Source organism: Drosophila gunungcola (genome assembly GCF_025200985.1).
Source record: "Drosophila gunungcola strain Sukarami chromosome 2R unlocalized genomic scaffold, Dgunungcola_SK_2 000004F, whole genome shotgun sequence".
NCBI classification, from domain to species: Eukaryota; Metazoa; Arthropoda; class Insecta; order Diptera; family Drosophilidae; genus Drosophila; species Drosophila gunungcola.
In genome coordinates, this window is record NW_026453167.1 from 251913 (window position 1) to 272553 (window position 20641).

Below are 20641 nucleotides of genomic sequence, written 5' to 3' on the forward strand. Positions count from 1 at the left end.
TGCAGATGCACTTAACAAATAAGGTTTTAACTTCATCTTTGTAAAATAAAATTAGCTAGGAAACTTATTTATTGCCTTTTGATATTAAATAAAATAAAATGTTACTAGAAGGTTCTTAAATATACAGTTATTTGTTGTAAATGCACAAAAAATAAATAGTACTTAAAAAAAATTTTAAAGTTTAGCTGTGCCTTTTTTTTCCTTTTTAAATTAAAAAGTTAATGGTTATAGTTTTTTTTGACATTCATTTAAATCTAATAAAATTGGTTTAATAAAATGTTTTCAAGTATTTGAAACTTTTACAATTATTCAATTAAATATTCCGAAACACTAACAACTAAATGAAATTGGTTCAAATAAATATTGTCAAACACTGAATTACAACTTTAACTACTTTATTTATACCCTACTTTAATCTAAATATTTTAAGATTATTTTTTTCATTGCTCTGCAAATTTGTGAACTCAGCAATTAAAACACATCTGGCGGAGGGCGTGGCACCCGCATGTTTGTCACTTTTTGGCTGAGATTTTCGAGATTAGAAAATCGACAAGTAAATCAAAATCGAAATCGAGTGAGAGTCGAGTGCTTCACTGATTGAAATTTACGATTTGCGGGCCTGAGCTTGTTGTCCTCGGAACGGAAATGTTGTCATTGGCAATTCAGGGCGCCATTTCGCCTTTTGGCCAAGCGGCGTGTCACTTTTATGGCAAACGGAAGTCCTCGTGTTATTTATGTCCTGTGGGTAATCCAGGAAAAGGGGGAAAAGTCGACGAGAGAGCGGTAGGAGGTGCCCTCAATTATGCCCTTTTCGGCAGGGGGAAAACTCTCGCCTCGGACGCCTATTTAATGGCTTATTAGGACGCTGGGCCCAAAAGCAAACAAAGGCCGATGTGAAAATCCAATTAAATGTGACATCTGCCCCAGAAAATCCACGGCGTGATTTTGATATATGGGTTAAGTCGAGTGTGAGCCCATGGCCCAATAAACAATTGATGAAACTTTCATTCGATCAGCGCAGCTAATTTATGAAGGGGACTGACTCGCTGGCTCGGTGGTAATTGACAATGCCAAATGACTGACTGACTTTGGGCCAGGCCCGCAATTAGTTTCACATAATGATACATCATTATGGCCAGTAATTCATCAACAGTGCTGCGTTTTTACCGCCCCTACTCCCCCAAAACCCCTATCATAAATTACAAAAATCAGCCCCTGGGCCACTATGCGTATGAGCAATTTGAAAAATATTCAAGACGAAAATATGCAAATCTCTGTGTGCGCAGCAAGATGGTCGTGTATTTTTTTGTTACCTAGCTAGAAAGAAATTAGAAAAGAAATTAACAAATTAGCCAAAAATATATAAATATATTCTATAATATGAAAATTTCTTTCTAAATATTATCTGCCTAGCATTAAAATTAAAACAACACAAAACAATAGATACGTTTTCTGAAATAAAGAAATGATATTTCTAATATACAAATTAATTTTCTTAATTTGTAAATGTGTTATCTGGGTGTTTTTACTTCACCCCCATCATAAATCACAAAATTCCGTCACTGGCCCACTATGCGTATGAGCAATTTGATAAATATTCAAGACAAAAATATGCAAATCTCTGTGTGCGCAGCAAGATGGTCGTGTATTTTTTTTTTACCTAGCCAGAGAGAGAAAGCCCTATTTAATCTCATTTTGCCAGCGACATTTTATCAGGACGGGAAAAACGCGCTAATAAGTCCGCAACGTGACATTTGCCATTTGGTGGTTCGGTAGCAAATAAAGTTCTTGGTTTTCTTTGGACAGCCTGCGGCTGCAAACGAAGAAGATGACTTTATCTATGGGATACTAGGAACAAAAAATGCTCGAGCAAAAAAGGCAAGAAAACAACAAAAATGTGGCCGTGGTGAATGTAAATAGCGAAACGTGATGGGCTTTTTGGGGTGGCGGGGGTGTCCAGGGTGGTGAACTCGCAGCTAAAAGTGACAATAAATGCCGGCGGTTATGTACAAATTGCTAAAGTGTGCAGAAAGATTTACGGGCCCAACCAATGGACCAAATGGACCGCCCACCACCACCCACTTTTCAGCCATATTTACCACCCACTAGTTCTCAAGCAAATAAGCAAAGCTTTGGGCTCGGCCAGGTGCTTTTAGCTTGATTGCCAGCTTGGAAAGGTGGCTTTTGGTGGGTCTGATGGGCTGGCAAAGAGACAGCAGCAGCCCACACCCACTCCCACTCCCAATGACAGTTTGGCCAGCACTCAACAAGGCCGCTTGTCGCTCTCGAGTGTCGAGTGCCAGATAGAAATGGCTGGAAAGAAGATAAGGACTCACAACCATCAAGGAGCTCGAGGAGCTGTTGCCACACTCATAGCTGAGCTACTGACCTTTCTGACCCAATCATCGACATGGAGTCAGTCGATTGGCTGGCAAATTGATTTCAATTAGCCCAGACCCGCCTGGAAATTCACAGTTTTTCATCTCTCCTCTTTCCAAAAAATATTAAAAATTTGCTGGGGCAGACGGCGCACATCATTCACAAGTTTGCGCATAATTTCTGGGGACAGAGGATAAGCTGGGGCCAAACATCATTACCCCAGCCGAGAAAATCCCTCCCCCCACGCCCTTCAATTCTCGCTTAATGAGCCACGCCCCTCGTTTTCACTTCTTTAGCCCCAACTCCCACTTCAACCATTTGTCGCCATATTTATTTTAATGGTTGCTCAATTTAATCACTTCGACATCGGGGCCACACGCTGATGAACTTAAGTGGATGGGGGAGGGTGAAAAATCAGGGAAGTGAGGGGAAAATCCATTGGATTGCTGGTTGAAAATTCGCCAAGAGAAGAGAGGTTGTAAAACGTAAAAGAGGGAAAGTCAAGGCTCCTTTTATTTTTGTGGTTGAAAAATGTTTCAAGATTCCATTTTATGCGACATTTAATTAAGCGAGCAAACTTTTTTTAAGTTTTAATGGAAGATGTCGTCGAGCACGCGAACGATATATGCTCACTCATCCACACACCCACCCACACACCCAAAAACATATAGCCATGCATACATGTAGGGAAACACATGCGCACCGCTTCTCTCAAACGCATTACGTATTACTTTAGCACACTTTACCCAACCATTTCGGCACCCTAACCTCTTAATGGGGTATATGGTATGTAACGGAAGGCCTGACATGTTTTCACGTCCTAAAAATATAAATTTGCAAAATAAATCTTCAAATTGAGTAAGCTTTTATGATTGAGACTTAGTTTAGTTTTATTTTAGTGGGATAAATAAAGGTAAACCTTAAAAAAAAACTACAATTTGTAATTTATTTATTTATTCGTTTACCTTTAAATAACTTAATGCAACATTTCAAATGGTATTTTGTTTAGTGTTCCTCGATTGTTTATTAGTTTACCTTTCTCAATTTCAGAAGAAAGGGTATTCCCTTTTTGTTGCCATAGCTACCTCTATGAATTTTCCCCGTTGGCTTTGCACTTTGTTTAACAGTTTATTAAATTGACTTTCAGTCGCGTGCATGCAGTAAAATATTTTGCGAGAAAATATTTGAAAATTTATTAAATCAACCCGGCAGTGCGTCTTTATCCCGCTCTTCATCATCGTCATCCTGGGGGATAAAAAATGAGAGGGGGATGCCGAAAGCCGAATGGATGGGGAACAGGATGCGAGTCCTGGGCCTGCATTTTGTTGCTTGGCCAAGTGAAATGAGCTGCATCCGGTCTATAGCAGCTGCAGGCGTTGCATTCTTAACGCCCCAGCACTCTTTCGCCCACACTCACGTGTCCTGCAGGCTGCAGCTACTGAAAACTGGAAAGGCCACGGGCTACCACTGTATCCTGCGAGCTATATCTGTGGGGGTAGTCTGTGAGATGAGTGTTACTTTGTTTATACTATGAATTTCATGAACTCTTGGATAAATTAAATCAAAATAGTCCCTGTTTATGTGATACAAACAAAAAAAAAAATGCTTAAAATTACATTAGCAGTGGTATCAGACGTGTAAAATGAAGTCCCCATTTAATTTCCATGTCTGACAGCTCTATTCGTATTATAGTTTTATCTGATTATTAGTACTTTAACCATCGCCAAAATGAATAGGAAAACTAATTTACAATAAAACATGTGAAGATAATTTATGACTTTCAAAGTGCGAGAAAAATTTAATTTCAATTGTTAACTTTTACGACCGGCGTTGCCACATTATTTATAAGTTATTTATAAGTTAAGATAATTGCACCTCTCCATTTCATGCATTTGGTCGAAATTCATAGCAAACATTCTTGTGTAGGCGAATACATGAAATTGATGACCATCGTATAAACATCGTTCATGTGTGTTCGTGCTTTATTCCTTTTCCTGTGCGCTAGCGCATTTCCGCTCCGCAGACACTGAAACTGATACGAAGGCAGGCAGCGAATTTTGATGCATTTCCGGGGAAGCTGCACCACGTTTTTAATGGCGGAGCGCGCACGCGAAGAATTTATGTTCAATCTTAGGAAAATAATGATTATCTTTTATTTTATGGTTGAGCGAACGACGACATTCTCCCTTTCCTTTTCCTGGTGGATCTTATATTCAGGAAGCAGCCCGTTGCAAGGAGGTCAGCTTACGATTGCACTTGTCCTCTTACCGGACAATTATCGGGCGACACAAATTGCAATTGCCCGAAGCTCGAAGGGACAATTGATGGGCAACCATTCGTTATGTAAGAGAAGCAGACAACAGCAGACAGGCGCTTACACGCCCACAAAACGATTTAAATTCCAATTGGGTGGGCGTGGTGACTGAAGGGTTTTTCATGGGTTAATATCCTTGAGGGCCTTCTGGGTCTGATGAAGATTTGATAATGCGGTTGAGACTAGCATTGGTGTCTAGTTATGCACTTTCTGGCTGCAGCCGGAGATTGTAAATCTTGGTTTTATATGGTAAATGCGAAAACACAATATAGATGGTACTGTCGAGATTTAGTGTACTTAAAGGGGAAAACCTAGAAATTGAGCTTTGAACATACGAATTAGGGTACTAATTGCAACGGACATAAATCAGATACCAATTTGTAATTTGTTTTTTTTTTCAAAAAATAATATTTTATAAGAAAAAATTAATTAAGTCAAAAGGTGCCCAAAACTATGCTTTAGGAAAATATCCGTTGTTTTTCGAAATAAAACCAACGGATTTCTGAGTTTTAAAGATTTTGTGGTATACTTTTACCCATACTTCGAAAAATTTTTTTTTAACCTGTAGGTAATTAACTCGAATAGTTTGGATTAAAATGTATTTCAGACCAAAATTGAACACTTTTACATATTCTTAGAAAATATTCAAGTTTTGTGTTGCCTCATTTATATTTCGAAGTGTGTGGGAGCGAAGAAAACGCGACCATATCGTTGCCACTTTCAGACAGGAAGCCGAATAGTATTCCCTTTCTTCGTTTTGAGCGGCGCGTGTAAGAACTTTCCACGGATAACGTCACTCAAGGCGAGATGTATTCAAGCCCCACAAATGACGCAACCGGCTCCCAGTTCTCTCAATTTTCCCGGTCTCCCCGGCATCCGGAAAACTCAAAAGTGCGGAAAAGTCTCAAAGCGCGAAGAGATCCACATATATAGTATGTAGTCCAGCATAGTGTCCAACCATAAATTCCAATTAAAGTTGCCGCTTGGCCCAGACCAACGGCCAAAAACCCAGCATGTTCGCCAAGTGCGGTGGCGTATACGAATGTTTTGGTTTTGATTAAGTATACGCCCCGTGGCAAATGCAGCTGCTGCAGTAGCAATAGCATGTGCAAACGCAATAGTAATAGCGAGCCGCATGTTGAGCGTTGGTTGCATTCAAATGGCACTGGCCCAGCTGCATTCCATTTTCGATTCCCATTTCAATTCATTGGCGTCGGCGGCGGTTTTCGGAGGGCGGGGGCTGGGGAGTGGGCGTTGCCGTTCGAGTGGAGTTAACTTTTTTGGCTCGCCATGTTGACTTTGCGTTTAATTGTTTTATTGTCGGCCAAGTGTTGGCCATCACACACACACAGACCCACGGTCACACTTGAAGTTTGCTCTCTGCCGCCCAGTTTGGCCTGTCGTTGACCTCGTTGGCGGATTCCCGCCTCGGGATTCGCCCTGTCCTGGCCATCTTCTCCACCATGGATTTATCCGCCGCTTTTTTCGCCGCTTTTTAATTCGCTGAGTTGTCGAATTCAGAAACTGAAGCAGAGAAAACTGCCGCAGACCGTCGCCTGCTGTCTGATATACGAGCTTCTGCCGGCTGCACAAATTATGCCAAGTGCAATACTTGAGGCACTGGACGGGAAGTGGGCGTGGCACTGACTTCTGGCCAGCAGATTGGCAGCTTTAATTAACTTCGGGCACAGAGAAAAAATATGTCACATATATTACTTAAATAATATTTTACTGATGTCAAATTAAATGTTATATTGTAAAAGGGTGTTACAATTTTTAAGTGTCTAAAGGTATGGTTTCATAACAAAAAATTTGTTGCTGTCTACTTTTATACACCTTTAATTACTTATATTTCCAAGTAATACTCACAAGCTGATTCGATTTATGATTTTGAGAGACTTTAAGACTTGGTAAATATTATTTTCTCTGTAATTGAAAATCTCATTACGTTGTGCTTGTTTTTCCTGCGATTTACCAACGCATGCAAATGAATTCGCTAAGACTGGCTTTAACTATAATAATAATTATTAAGAAGCAACTTCATTATGGAGCTTCAGTGGCAGCAACAGTGAGCCATTCCTCTCTTCCCATCCTCCACTTGTAAATGTGGGCTTATCCCAGTCTAAGCCGGCTTTAACAGGACATTAAGCCGAGACATACACATAATAAACGCTCTGTGTTTGCATTGCGGTCTCAGACGCAACCAAAATATTTGGACACTGCAAAGTGCAACAACACGAATGGGATTCCAGGTGGTTTGAGCCGACAAAACCAAAGACCGAAACAAAATACCGAAATTCGCAAAACAAACGGCAGGAGAATTACTTTAATGGCCCACCTCCATTTGGGCCAACTTTCTTGGCCAAGGTAAGCAATTGCGTGCCGGCCATCCATAAGATTTCCGCCTGTTGGCAATCCGGTCACATAGCCCTTAGACCCACGTCAGCCACTTACGAATGCATACACACAGCATAGCACACAGCACACACACAGTTGACTTGTCAGCCTGTTAATTTGCTAAATAATTTTCGAATCCGCCCCGCCCCGTTTCGAAAAGTAACGTAACTCAAGTTGGCACGCCCACTTCGAGGAGCGAACGTGCCAAATGTTCGGTCGTCGCATGATGATGATGAGTAGGGTCTAATGTACCTAAGATATGTATACCAAAAAAAAAAAACAAAAAAAATAAAAGTTTAATTTTAATAAGTGTGTCTTGAAAATAATCTACTGATGCTCTAAAAATTTAATATTACCTAAATATGATTTATTATATAATTTATTGAAACCTTAAACAATTAATTTGTTTATTATTAATTTATTATACTAAGCAATTATATATAGAGGAACTCTTCAAAGCGGATAGGCAATAGACAATTTATATCTCATGAAATACTATGTTTATTTACAAACTTTTTATGTTGTCAATATATTGATTAATATCAACATATAAGAAAATTACCTAGCTAAACAAAAAACATTAGCATCACTGGCGTAATCCGGCTTAGGCTAATTCGGTTGGGAAGGATTCGTTTTCGGACAGGGGAGAAACTATTTATGATTTCCCAACACGATTCGTCGTACACCTTTTGCTACTCCTTCGTTTATTTGTTTGTCGTTTGCTGACTACGTGAGATTGTTCGGCGTTTAAAAAAAAAAAAAAAACTATGTACCATAAATCCAATGTCCTTCACACACACAAACACAAACACGCTCATCAATTAGCGTTGAAGATTTAATTGTGGCACGTGTGAACTTAATTAAACGGCATTAGTTTGTGTAATTGTAGCCACGATACGAACGGTTGAGGGACTCCCTTTCAGGTCATAATTATGGCGCTTTCGGCCCCCGAAAAAAGGGGGTAATTAAAGTGCAACTTTGGCCACTGCATTTGCATTCCAATTAATTTTTGAGCACGCATGCAATATGCATTTTTTTTTCGGTTAACTTTTGTTGTGCCAGTTGCCAAGGTGAAAATGGAAACTGGGCGAATAAGAGAGTTTCGTTATTATTTTACAGCTCATAGCAAAGTGTTTTGGGGTGTGCAACTTTAGTTGCATTTAATTAGCATTATTGTCATGGCAACTGAAAAACTCATTTGTGGCCTAAATTAAGTTCGTTTCCGGGTGAGTAAGATTACCCCAAAATCATCCTTTCAACTAAAAGCAATTTTAATTATGTCAAGCACCGGAACTCTCGTTAATTGTAAGCAAGCAAATAAATGAGCTGCTATTTGCGGTTTTGGCTTGGTTCATTTGATCAGGTCAACTAATTTGCTGGACAAATGTTTCCTGTTTTAAAGGAGAAAGGGTAAATGTTTTGTATTTTGCAAAATCCCAGCACATTTATCTGTGCTTGTAAACTTGCTTGTAAATTTTCTGATACTTCGTCTTAAAGATTTACATGCAGCAAATTAGCAAACAATTTGGAAGCATTTTAATTTAAACCAAAAATTGTACTAGCTTATATTGACTTTTAATTAGTAAAACTACTAATGCTAACACAACATCTCTAGCTATAAATGTTTTTTTTTTTCAAAAACAAAACCTGTACAATTACAAAACATAACACGAACATGCATTTAAAGGCTGGCTACTTTGCACAGCTTATGGCTTATTGAATGAAAAACTGTTTTACATTTCACTGCCAAAACATGACCACTCAGATTGGATGCAATTTTACCCCACTTAATTTATTTAACCGACATGTTTTCCTGGTTTTGGGTGTTCATGAATGTTTAAAACATGGACCGACTGCTAATCATGCAATTTGTTCTATATCTATGTAAAGAGCTATGCTTTTGCATCTCGTTAAGCTACGGACTTTGTGAAAGTCAGGGGAAATAATAATGGAGAAGGCCGCAGCAATGGCTAATGGCTAAAATAATAAACATTGAAAATGCCGCTCTAATTTCGGGTCATAATGATCTAAAATTACCTGAAACAAACAAAATTTTGCGCGCTAAACATAGGCTTATTTAATTCTGGGTGAAAACAATTTCGTTGTTGTTTTGGGCTCGAAATTTCCGTTGAAATTCTTGTCACTGCACTTAAATAATGTAAATATAATTTCGCTGTTTGAACACATTTTATGCGAGCTCATGTTTCAGCCTGGCCCGGCGAAATTGGGGACAAGTTTTTGTTTTTCTTCTATTTGCCATTTCATTTGGCTGCATTCAGGTGACAATGCAACTAATTATAGTCAACAATGTGGCATGCACCCATGTGTCCCTCTTGGTGCCACGTTAAATAAATCAGAAAGTAATTAAAACAACATGAAATGCGACTGTGAGCTACAGTCACATCGGCTGCCGTTTGAGTTTCAGTTTCAGTTCAGTTTTAGACTCAGCTTCTGTTTCCGTTTTAGTTCCAGCGGAAGCTGCACTTGCCATCCTTGTATTGCAGTGCTACCCGTTAAGCAAACAAAATAAAATAGAAACTTCAATTGGGGGTTTTAATGGCGAGTCATTGGATACCCTTTTGCATTGCAGGTTTTGGGCTTTGCTTAATTAAAAGGGAATTGAATGCAACATCTTCCGTGCTTCTAAAATATAAATGTGTTTTTTTGTATCAGTCTAGCATTTACTAAGTAAAAACCGAATGTATAAATTATTTCACTTTTTAAATTATAAATAGATAACATAAATCAAAAAAATTTAAATCTTAAAAAAATTTAATCTTATAAGTTTTCATAAAATTAAGGTAAATGGTCCAATTGCAAAAGTTAAATTTTGTTTGTGAGCAATATATAAATTAGGTGTATAAAAAACAAATTTCTAAAATATTAATAAGAGTTGGAACTGAATATATAAATTATTTCACTTTTTAAATTACAAATACAAAAACACAAATACAATAAATTTAAAAAAATTTTTAGAAGCAGCATAAGATTTTTTCACGAAATGGAAGTAAATAATCTAAGGTAAATTTTGTTGTAAGCAATAATTTATTTTTAAACCAAAATCAATAAGAATGTAAAACAAAAACTTTATAATAAAGATTTCACAACTCCAATAACTTTTTGAAACGACCTTAATTTTTGCGTGGGCTTTTATAAAAAATTTTTGAATACCAGAATTTTTGAATTTATTGTCATATTTACCAGTTTAATACCCCATAAGTATTAGAAATTTGAAATAGTATTGTCGGAACGCATCTATAATATTGTGAGTAACAAACAATATTTCATCTTGCAGTTTAAAGTGCTTTCCTGTGTTTCTTCCAAGTTGCTGGCACAACTTGAAATGTCTTTTTAAGGGTATAGAATACAAAACCGACAGAGACAACCGTTGGTCGTAGGAAGCACAGTCACAACAAAACAACTGGAAATAGAAAACACCATGGGATGGGTATTCGTAGTACCGTTGAGAAAATAGAAAAAATTCAGAAGCAAAATAAACTTAATTTACGCTTATTTGCGTTGACAAATGCTTACGAAGGAGGGCAACTTTTAATTGCAAAATTTATTTAATTTGCCCAGGCGAAGCGATTGTGATGGCCAGAGCAGTTAATTGTTTAACCAAGTGAATTAACTTTCTGTCCGGGCATCGCATTTAAATTGAAATAAACAAACTTATATTTTTCAGTTATCGGCAGCTCGGCAACTCGGCTATTAAATCCCTTGATAGTCCCACATCAGTGTCACTTTTATGATAATTAGCGAACGACTTTGCCCGAGGACGGCCATATGTCATGGCCAGCTGTCAATGGCTGAACGATTTATGGCCCAGTTTAATCAGCATCCGGCCACCAAAAATGCGAAATCAATTTGGCCAGCTAGCCATGGCTGGTGGAATAAAGTTTCTGAGCAAGATATGCACATTAGTTGTGAGAGCTCACACTTTTTGCAGCCCGTGTTTCTTTCTTTTTGCGCCGCAGGCAGAATTTTCATTAAAGCATTTTTGATGTCTAATTTGCATATTTTTGCAGCTGGCCGAGTTGCATGCTGACACTCTGAGGCGGCCAAGTGACACGTTAAGCATTCAAAAGTTGGGTGCAGGAATGTGGGAAATTGGGAAAGTGGGAAAATGGCCCACTGCACTTGAAAGAAAAGTGCTAGCTTTTCTCGGCTGATGGCCGCCTGTCAGTCGTCCTCGTTTTCGTCCTCTGGCTGAGATTTTCGGGCAGGACAAAGTGTCGAGTGGCAACACTAATTCGCATGCTGCCCGAACAACAGCAGCAACATGAAACAAGCACACACAATACACACCCATCTCCCATCCTCCTTGCTGGCTTTTTTTTCCTTGTCGGATTTTCAGCTAAATTTGTGCCAGCGCTTTTTCCGCTTGCTTTTTGTTAATTTCCAATTTTCAAACCATTTCTGGCTGCCTCTGTGTGCACAGCTGCTTTCTGTGTGTGAGTGTGTGGGTTCGGTCAACATTTCGTTTGGCTCATGGCATTAATTCAATTACTGTTTGCAGTTTGCATATTGCCAGAGATCCAAGCTCATGTATGTTTTATCGTCCCTACAGCTTCGCTTCACAGGATACTGCAGTTGCCCATGCATCCTCGTAAGGAAACTTTAAATTGCGCACCGAATTATGTTGGCTATCCAAAACAGCAAAACGAAAATTACGCAAAATACCCAGACAAAAATCAAACTTACACAAAAAAAATAAATTTTGATTTTTAAAAGGTTAAATTACACTTATATTGACAAAATTTAAAAGCACCTTTTTTTTAATACTATGATAGTACTTTATTTTTATCTTAGAATTTTTTTACAGGTTGAGAGTTTACTTTCCATAAATCACTCATATTTGTAAATTGAATTTAATCTTTGTTTTTCATATTGGCTATGCAAAACAGTTAAAAGAAAATTTACATTTACATTGAAAAATGGAATTTCACATTTTGTGTCTCTTATCTTTTTTTTATTATAAGAATTTTATATATTGCTTATAATGCCTATAAAAAGTTCTTCAGGATAGGAGTTTACTTTCCATCAAATATTTCTAATCTGATTTTCATTTCTGTGTTATATACTTTTCTCTGTGGAGAATATATGCATTTCAAATGAACATTTTACCAAAATTGTAAGCCTATTTTTTTTAATTTTTTTTCCCTTACAGACAATTTGTACTTACCAATTCTTTGGAACACATGGTAAACGTCAGCAAAAGCCTTTTTTCCAATTTTTTGTGAATTTTTAAGGGGGGTCGAGCGTGGGCACTCAGGGGGATTTCTCATAGGAAACTGGCAGATTCTTGTTTCATATTCTGTTGCAGCACAAGTAATTTCCATATAAGGCCGACACGGAAACAAATTTATCCTACTTTACACGACCGTTCGGAGCGATCGCGACGCGTTTCTTTTCGGGCTTGGAGCGAATGAGCCACCAGCCAACAGATGCTTGGCCATTTATAATCTGGGCCAGAAGTGGCAACTGGTTAAGCGCCACGGACGATGCTATTGTCAGATATGCCACCTGTTATAGGAGTATATACATAGCAGAGCGATTGTCGGTGGTAGCGGAAAAGCCAGCGGAACGCTCTAACTAATTAATCCACTATCAACGCTTGTAAATACAGGGGTGGTCAAACGAATAGGACTTCTTGCAACAACAATACTTTCCAATTGGTAACACAGAAATTGCTTAAAACAAACAAAGGGGCAGTCCTTGAAAAAATAACATTAAAGTTCATAGCCGATTCTCTTTAAGTTAAAATTTATAGTCTCTAAACTATATGTCGGCTCATAAAACCATTATTGATATTTTTTTTAAAAATAACCACTTAAGAACTTATTCTTCAATTTAAATTTAAATATAATACTAGATAGCTAAATTATAATTCAAAGTAAAGGCTAATTTCAATATTTCTTGATTTGGTGTTCTATATTTTGACTGCCAATTTTTGTGACCCATAGTGTGACTCCACTGTAAGAAGGATAAAGCTGGACGTCACCGTCGCCGTCGTCATCAGCGGAATTATATGGTAGTAGAGTGCATACATACATAAAAGTGGCAACTAACTGAGCAGTGGCAGCGTGCTTATCACCACACACACACATACAGGCTGAGAGAGAGAGAGAGAGAGAGAGAGAGAGAGAGAGAGAGAGAAAGAGACAGAACGAGCGGGACAGGAAGACTCACCCACAAACAGTGCATTGGAATATCCCGCCGCGCTGATAACATTTGAATTTTCGGCTTGATTTATGGGCATAACATGAAACTAACTCCCTGACATATCGGAACAAGCTATAACAAACAACCAGTCACTGCCGTAAAAGTACAACAAAAGTACCACCGTGGAGCAATTTCCACGCTGACGCAGTTCAGAACGCAAATTGAACCGATTTACTATTGGCATATCTATCAATTTGTCTTTAAGTTTCAAATATTTCAACAACTGATGAACAAACTAAGATTTGTTTTATGCAGACCAATACACAAATACTGGATTTGATGTTTTTAATTAATACAATCAATAAATTCTCATATTTCTTGACTCTCTTTTGTCAAATACATAGCCAAAGAGAAATAAATCAAACGAAGTCTTTTATTTTGTCTCTATTTCTGTTCTGAATTCCGCCAAACTATATTTATGGCACTCGGCTTGCTCTTTCTTTTTTTTTTGCTCTTTAAAACTTTTCTTGATCTATAGCAATGAGTTCTTCAAAAAATTAAAATTATAAATTTAAAAGAAGTTTTCTACATATATAATATTAAGAAATATTTAAAACGAAGATGGTAATGAATATTTTACTTACGGAATATCGGGTATCTATTTGCTATAAATTATTCTCATAAGCGTTTAAACATGTTTAAGAAATTTTTCTTTCCACAGATAGAGTTTCCCTCTGTTGGCTTTTCCACATTTTCCATTTCCTGTGGAGCGCTGAGCATTTTTCATAGCTGCTTCACATATTTGCAGAGCGTTTGCTTTCGGGTTAAACGCTTTTATTGCATTCTGCAGATGGCGATGTGACGTTGTCGGTGCCATTATTGGCCCCTTTTTCCCTCCGATCTAATAAACTTTACATTTGTTTGGCTTGCTGCTACCCTCATTTAGAGTAAAAGTCTGAGTCTGCTGCTTGATGTTGCCCAGTCTAAGAGCACTATTTTTTCCGAGGTCCTCGAAGCTTCTATTTTTTATGCGAAGTCCTCATCTGGTGCTGGCCAGCTTTCTTCCATTGTTGACTTCTTTTTAATGTCCCTCCTTTGGCTTCTTGTGGCTTTTCGACTCTGTCGCTCCTCACTCATTTCGTTTTCGGACATTTACTTAGTCTATAACGCTGCCAGCTGGCTTTTCCCTGCCTATTTTCCATTTCGCATTTTCCTCTGTACTTTGACATCTTAAAGTTTATCAAATAGTGGCCACAACTTTTGCAGCTTTTGTGTATGTTGTATGTATATTTTCTGCGGTCATGCCTTGTGGTTTCTTCTCGCTTTCTATATTTATTTATGCAGATTCCTGTTTTTCCATAAACTTGTGTTTGTTTTTTGTGCACGGAATACACAACAGGGTTTGTTGCGTAGTTCTGTTTTCACCCAACATTTCTGTGAAGCAATTAAAAAATACTATTTCTTCGTATACGAGAGCGTTTTAATTACTGAGGATGTTTTTCTTTGACCCAGCTTTCCCTAACCCACTGAAATTTACACCAGGCACAAGGACAAGTTCATTAAATTCTGGCATTGCTTTAATTAATTTCCCGGTCCTGCAGCTAGTCAGTCGAATTTCGCTGCATGGGTATGATTAAAGATGACGGGCTCGTAATCAACGTGTAATCTTTATGGTGAGTGACGCACATCCATGGCCAAATTCACATTCGCAGCCACATTGGGTGCGCCGCATTCAGGGGCAATCAAATCGCCCACCGAAATGCTCCGGTGGAGCATAAATCACACAAAACTATTCCCTATATTCCCGACACTTACACGCATGCTTATCGGGGTTTTGGCGGCTGATTGCCACTGCCATTGCCACTGCCCTTCAATTTTATTCAATAAGTTCCCGTTTATGACTCGGCCACGCTCTCTATATAACTATCTCTATATCTGTGGCCCCTCGAATATTGTAACTAATATCGAACATGGCTTTTAATTGAATTTCACGCGCTCCCCATAAAGTTACAGCGTGTCCAGCTCGCTCAACTTTATGGCTGCTGTGTATGCCGGATATATATTTATATCTCCGTGTATATGGTATAGCCTGTCCTGCGTCTCCTTTAATTGCCTTCGCTTCTTGTTATGGCAGTCGTAAAATACGGCTCTGTTATTGCAGTGTTCCTAGTTTATAATAATAACAGTAATAATGGACAGTGACATCAGTACGTATACGTAATGTGGCGAAAGGTTGCAAAATTAATCGAATAATGTTCATTGGGTTTCAGTGTCCCGCCATTCGTTGAAAATGCTAAAGGGCAGAATTCTATTCGCTTTTTAATTACCAACTCATTATTGCTATCCGAAATCGTTATCTGTGTATTTTTGTTGGCCAAAGGAGAAGTCCCCTATCAATATTTAATGACGTACAAATGTGGTTGCGATAAGCAGGTCGTGCAATTGTTATCGTTAGATTTCTTAGACCGGCATTACCTGAATGATATTTTGACGGCAAAATCTTGGCCTTCATATATATAAATCTTATTTTTAATTTTATTATCAAGACTCTTTTCATTTGATATTCTTATATCTTGGGATTTAAATCCAGATTACTTATGTTTTTTTATTTAAATGAATTTTTTTAGGAATGTCAACCATAATTATAATACAATATAAAATTTCGCAATTGCATTATCAAAAGGCTTTCCTAAAGAAACTTTCAGTGAACAGGAAACCACCCAATTGCTGGCAATTTGGCTCTGATAATCATGTTATCAAATTTCCTGAATATTTTTATTGATTTATGTCTGCCTATGGTTAATTAGTCACTTAGACCATGTGCTTCTTTTCCGTCCATATCGCTGCAAAAATTACTTTTGAGTTGACAGGCCAAAAGAAGTGGGTGTTGTAAATTAAACGATACCCAATACGCCAGGTGATTTTTCTTCGGGCACACTCAAGTGCAAGGCGAACGAGTACGAGTGAGTTGCCAACCAGCTGGCTGACAGAAGACCGCAGCCAAGTGGCATTGGAAATTGTTTTACTACGGGGCCATTTACAAAACAATTACACTTATTTGTGCGCCATTTAACTGCTCGTCCCCTGTCTGACAATCCATCAGCGGCTGCTTCTCCCCATTCTCTGCTCCTCTCAAAGTACGCAACTCAACGGAACCGAAAGCCGGCAGACGCTACTCGACTTCATTTCATCTTGACAGCCCTGAGGGGAAATGAACTGCGAGGCAAGTATCTACACAGGGAAAAAAAGCCATTGACTTCATATTTTTTAAAGATGTTTATTTTTTTTTTTTGATTGCAAGTTCTAAAACTCTTTGTGAAAAAAACAATATAAAGGTATATTATCGACTTTATCTATACAACACTCTGAATATCGACAGAATGTTTAAAATTGGAAATAAACTAAATACATTTTTTCTAGGCTTTATTTAACACAATCTTAATACTTAGAGTAAATGGGAAAATAAGAAGTTGAATATATTTTTAAAATGTTTATTAGATTTTAAAACACAATTTATTTATTTAACAAAAAACATCGAATTTTCTTATAACGGATGATGCTTTGGCAACGGACCTAATAAAACAAATAAAATAGTAAAATAGTTTAAAAGACAAAACCTTTTTGCTTAATGAAAAAATTTCGAATTTAAGATTGGGACTCTATAGATCGAACAACATTTTAACATTTTTTTTGTGTGTGTGTGCATATTTCCGTTGCAGAAGAAAAGCATTTGAAGGACTGCTTAGTATGCAGTTCAGTTAGAAGAAGAGCCAGCGACAGCTGAGGAACTGAACTGCATACCTGCAGTGGCAGGTAAATAAAATTAATCATAGGCCCCGGGCTTCGTTTGCATTTGTTTTTAAAGAATTGGGTATAATTGAATTATCATCCTTATTGTTAGGAAATGTAATATTATACAGTTTTTTAATTTGCAATTACTTCAAGTACTCAGTACAAGATACCAGGTTTGAACGGTGCAGACGTGTAAAGAATTTGCCCTGAAGACGGTCGTATGACATATTTTAAAAATCTTGTCTTTAATTTTCACAACAAATGTATGACCTCGAGCAGGCAAAGAAAACCATAAATACAATTTCCAGTTATGTTTCTTAAGGAAAATACAGGACATACTCGAACCAAGTAAGTGTCAATATTTTGGCATTTTCAAAAAACAGGCGGCCCCCTCTAATTTTAAACCTATTATAACTTTCTTTGCTATTGCGTTGCCTGTAGTCTATAAAAACAAACAAGTAAAAGGGGAAGCGCGAAATTCGATTTTTAATTATATCGATAATGAAAATTGAAATTTTTTATCAGCTCAGTTTTAGGAGTGGCTCTAAACGTTATCTACATTCGATGACGTTTAGTTTGTCTAACCGAGTTTTTTTTGTTTTAATGCGACACGATTCTCGTAACCTATATTTTGGCAAGCCTTAGTTTCAGTTTAGATTTGCATACAAAAATATATCTCAGTACCCAGTACTTAAGCAGCCTATCGGACTTTTTGAGTACGTTATTTTTTGTACTTTTATTATTCATTCATAAAAAGTATCCCTCTATCATCTGAACCACTTCAGTTTTCAATGTAAAATAGCATTATGGCTTTGTGTTTCGTCAAAAGATTCCCCACAAACTACTAAGCTTAGGCATGTTATCTAAACGTCCTCGTATCTTTTGTTTATTTACGGCTTTCAATTGTTATTTAGTCACTTCATCAATTCACTTAATTTCGCCTCGACAGCTAAAAGCCTTCACACATAGGCAAATCTATTTTTTAAGTTAGCTCATCAAATGTTATTCTTTTTTAATAAAAAAAAAATGTTAAATATGAAGAAACCGCAAGTAAATTTAAATGTCGAATAAATAAACGAATATTAAATAGTTTTATTCGACCCTTGGGTAAACAAAATTATTAATCTAGTGCGGAACTTTTTAAAAATGACCTCCATTGTTCTGCAGCCCAAGATTTTCAAGAATCAATATATAAAATAGACAATCATTTGTTGACCCATCTACCCAATTTAAGTCGAAAACACTTATTAAACCAATTCCTGGAAACTGGCAGAGATTGTTAAATTAAAAAGAAAACCGGAATGTTCTGCAATTTCCGTTGTATTCCTTTGTTAGGGCTCCCGTTTTAGCATTAGTATTAAGAAATGCCGCAATTTGTTATTACTCACCCAACCTCAAGGTGCTTTTTGTTGGCCAATTTTGGGTTATGCAAACCAGACGGCGGGGGATTGGCGCGATAGCATTGATATGAGAGGATTTTCGCATTAAAAACTCGTATATAATTAGACTTCCAATCATTTCGGCTAGGGCAACAAACGAATGACCTCTAATCGATGGCCGATATGTGCGATGACGATTCACTCCAGATCTAGATTTCCAATTTGTCGCGGGCTGATTGTTTATAGATTGTTCAAGGAAGTGTATTAAGGTACATAGCCCAAGTCCGGTGTGTAGGGTGATTGCATTATTGATACTCGCTATCAATATCAAGATAGGAGAAAAGCCCCGGCGATCGCTTAGCTTTGGCAGCTGCTGAGTATTTTTGGATGCCATAAAAGCGTTGGCCATTCGCCGGTTTAGACCAAGTTACGAACGAACCGTTGAGCAAGCAACATGCAGTTCCACCTCATCGCCATCCTGCTGGCCTCCGTGGCCATTGGCTCCTGCCTCGCCAATCCCAGCCTCATCTCTGGACCCTCCAGGATGATGGAGATAATGAGGGCCACTAGTGAAAATCAACGGAATAACCCACAGTTGGCGGCGGCCTGCTTCGCCTACTACAATGACGTCTTCAACTCCGACTACGCTGCGTACGAGGTGGAGTACAACCAGTGCCATGACAAGTTCAATGGGGGCCGCGAGGAGGTCCTGGAGCGGTACGATCCTGTCGTCTGGGATCTAAGCAACTCCACCTTCGACTCGTGCATGTACCTGCTCGACTGCGATAATCACAATAACAGTCAGAATGCGCTCAACTGCTATGCCAGTGACGTAAGTTACTTGAGAATATCATGTATTACAAGAAAAATACTTTAGCTTGGCCATGACTATTTATTTTCGTAAGTTTAAATATTTCACACACTAGTACAACATTTTATATAATTTTATAGGGACCAAAAATGTCTAAGGTGTTGACCAGTGTGGCCTCCAATGCTTCGAATTTCTATGGAGCCCTGGTGCAGGAGGTCGAGCAGCTCAGCTATACACGTGATCTGTGCTGCAACACCACGGCCAGGAACTACGAGATCCGCTCCGGGGACTCCTACGAGGCCTTCCAGAGTTGTCTGGCTGGTCTGACTCCAGTACCGGAGAAACCCACCATCCCCCCGAGCACCATCACCCCGAGCACCACCACCCCCAGCACCACCACCTCGAGCACCACCAGCGTGCCAACCACCACAACCACATCCCTTCCAGCGGTAGTTGTAACCAATGAGATAACGACAACCAACCTCCCACCTACAATCTTACCCTCGACCATTTCCCATTTCGGAGCCGATGAAAGCAACAGTGCCAACAGCAAGCACCGATGGGGAAACAAACTGAGCAATATTTTCAAGCATATTGGCTAAGACTAGAGAAACTTGTAAATAAAGAGCATTTATCTAAAAATATCTTTAAAAGAATTAATTTATTTAATCGTATATAAAGAACAAAACAATTTAATGTTATGTTAAGCTTAAGCAAAATATTTTGATCATAAATAAATTTTTGATTGGTAAAAATGTATTATCGCCAAGGTATATTTGGCATGTGAAAATAGCAGAATTGTTTTTTTAAATGTTTACTGTGCTGAATAATATCGAAGAACCAATTTTTCTTATACGAGCGATAGTATATCGCAGCTTTTACAAAAAAAAAAAAAAGTTTTATAAATCGTAATACAGTTTAAATAAATGTTTAGTTATTAATTAAACTTTCCGCTGAATTTTTTATTCGTTCCTATGCCAGCTCCATACATAGGTTTCCGATTTTAATTAAATTAAATTCTTCATTCTGATCTGGTAAGCCAATACTTTGCAGCCATACGATATAGTCGTCCGATCCGACTAGTTCTGACTAAGATGCTGTCTGCAATAAAAATAAGGCTTTTGGAAAAGTTTTATGTCATAGCTTTAAACTGAGAGACTAGTTTGCGTAGGCATGAGTAGAATATTTTAACGGTAATGTTAAATGGAAGGTATCTTGAAATACCTTTGGCAATGGTATAAAAATATATATACTAAAAAATTTCTAAAAATGAATCTGATTTCAATAGATAAACAGCAAACAAATATAAAAAAAACTAAAACCTAAGATTTTTCTTAAATATATAGAAAAAATTTTTAATTGATATACGAACATTTAAAATACTTATAATACGTTTGAGTAAAT

At 37.8% G+C, this 20641-nt stretch overlaps 2 protein-coding genes across 2 annotated transcripts in view; one reads left to right on the forward strand and one right to left on the reverse strand.

Annotated features, from left to right (window-relative positions):
- Positions 1–12531, reverse strand: part of LOC128253869 (myb-like protein AA) — a 31353-nt gene extending 18822 nt beyond the window's left edge. The window contains exon 1 of the mRNA XM_052982572.1: positions 12276–12531. Coding sequence (XP_052838532.1) covers positions 12276–12293 — 18 coding nt within the window. The 5' untranslated portion in view covers positions 12294–12531. The remainder of the gene's footprint in view (positions 1–12275) is intronic.
- A 6302-nt stretch (positions 12532–18833) lies between these two features.
- LOC128253874 (uncharacterized protein DDB_G0290685-like) lies at positions 18834–19881 on the forward strand. The gene is made up of 2 exons (XM_052982579.1): positions 18834–19258; positions 19378–19881. Exons 1-2 carry the CDS (start codon positions 18881–18883, stop codon positions 19837–19839), a joined length of 840 nt encoding a protein of 279 aa, XP_052838539.1. The 5' UTR covers positions 18834–18880; the 3' UTR covers positions 19840–19881.
- Positions 19882–20641: the final 760 nt, after the last annotated feature.

Bases quoted from the DNA above. Each gene is read 5' to 3' on its own strand.
- LOC128253874 (XM_052982579.1), top strand. From the start codon at position 18,881: ATGCAGTTCCACCTCATCGCCATCCTGCTGGCCTCCGTGGCCATTGGC. The intron at 19,259-19,377 runs GTAAGTTACTTG...ATAATTTTATAG, and splicing joins TCAACTGCTATGCCAGTGAC to GGACCAAAAATGTCTAAGGT.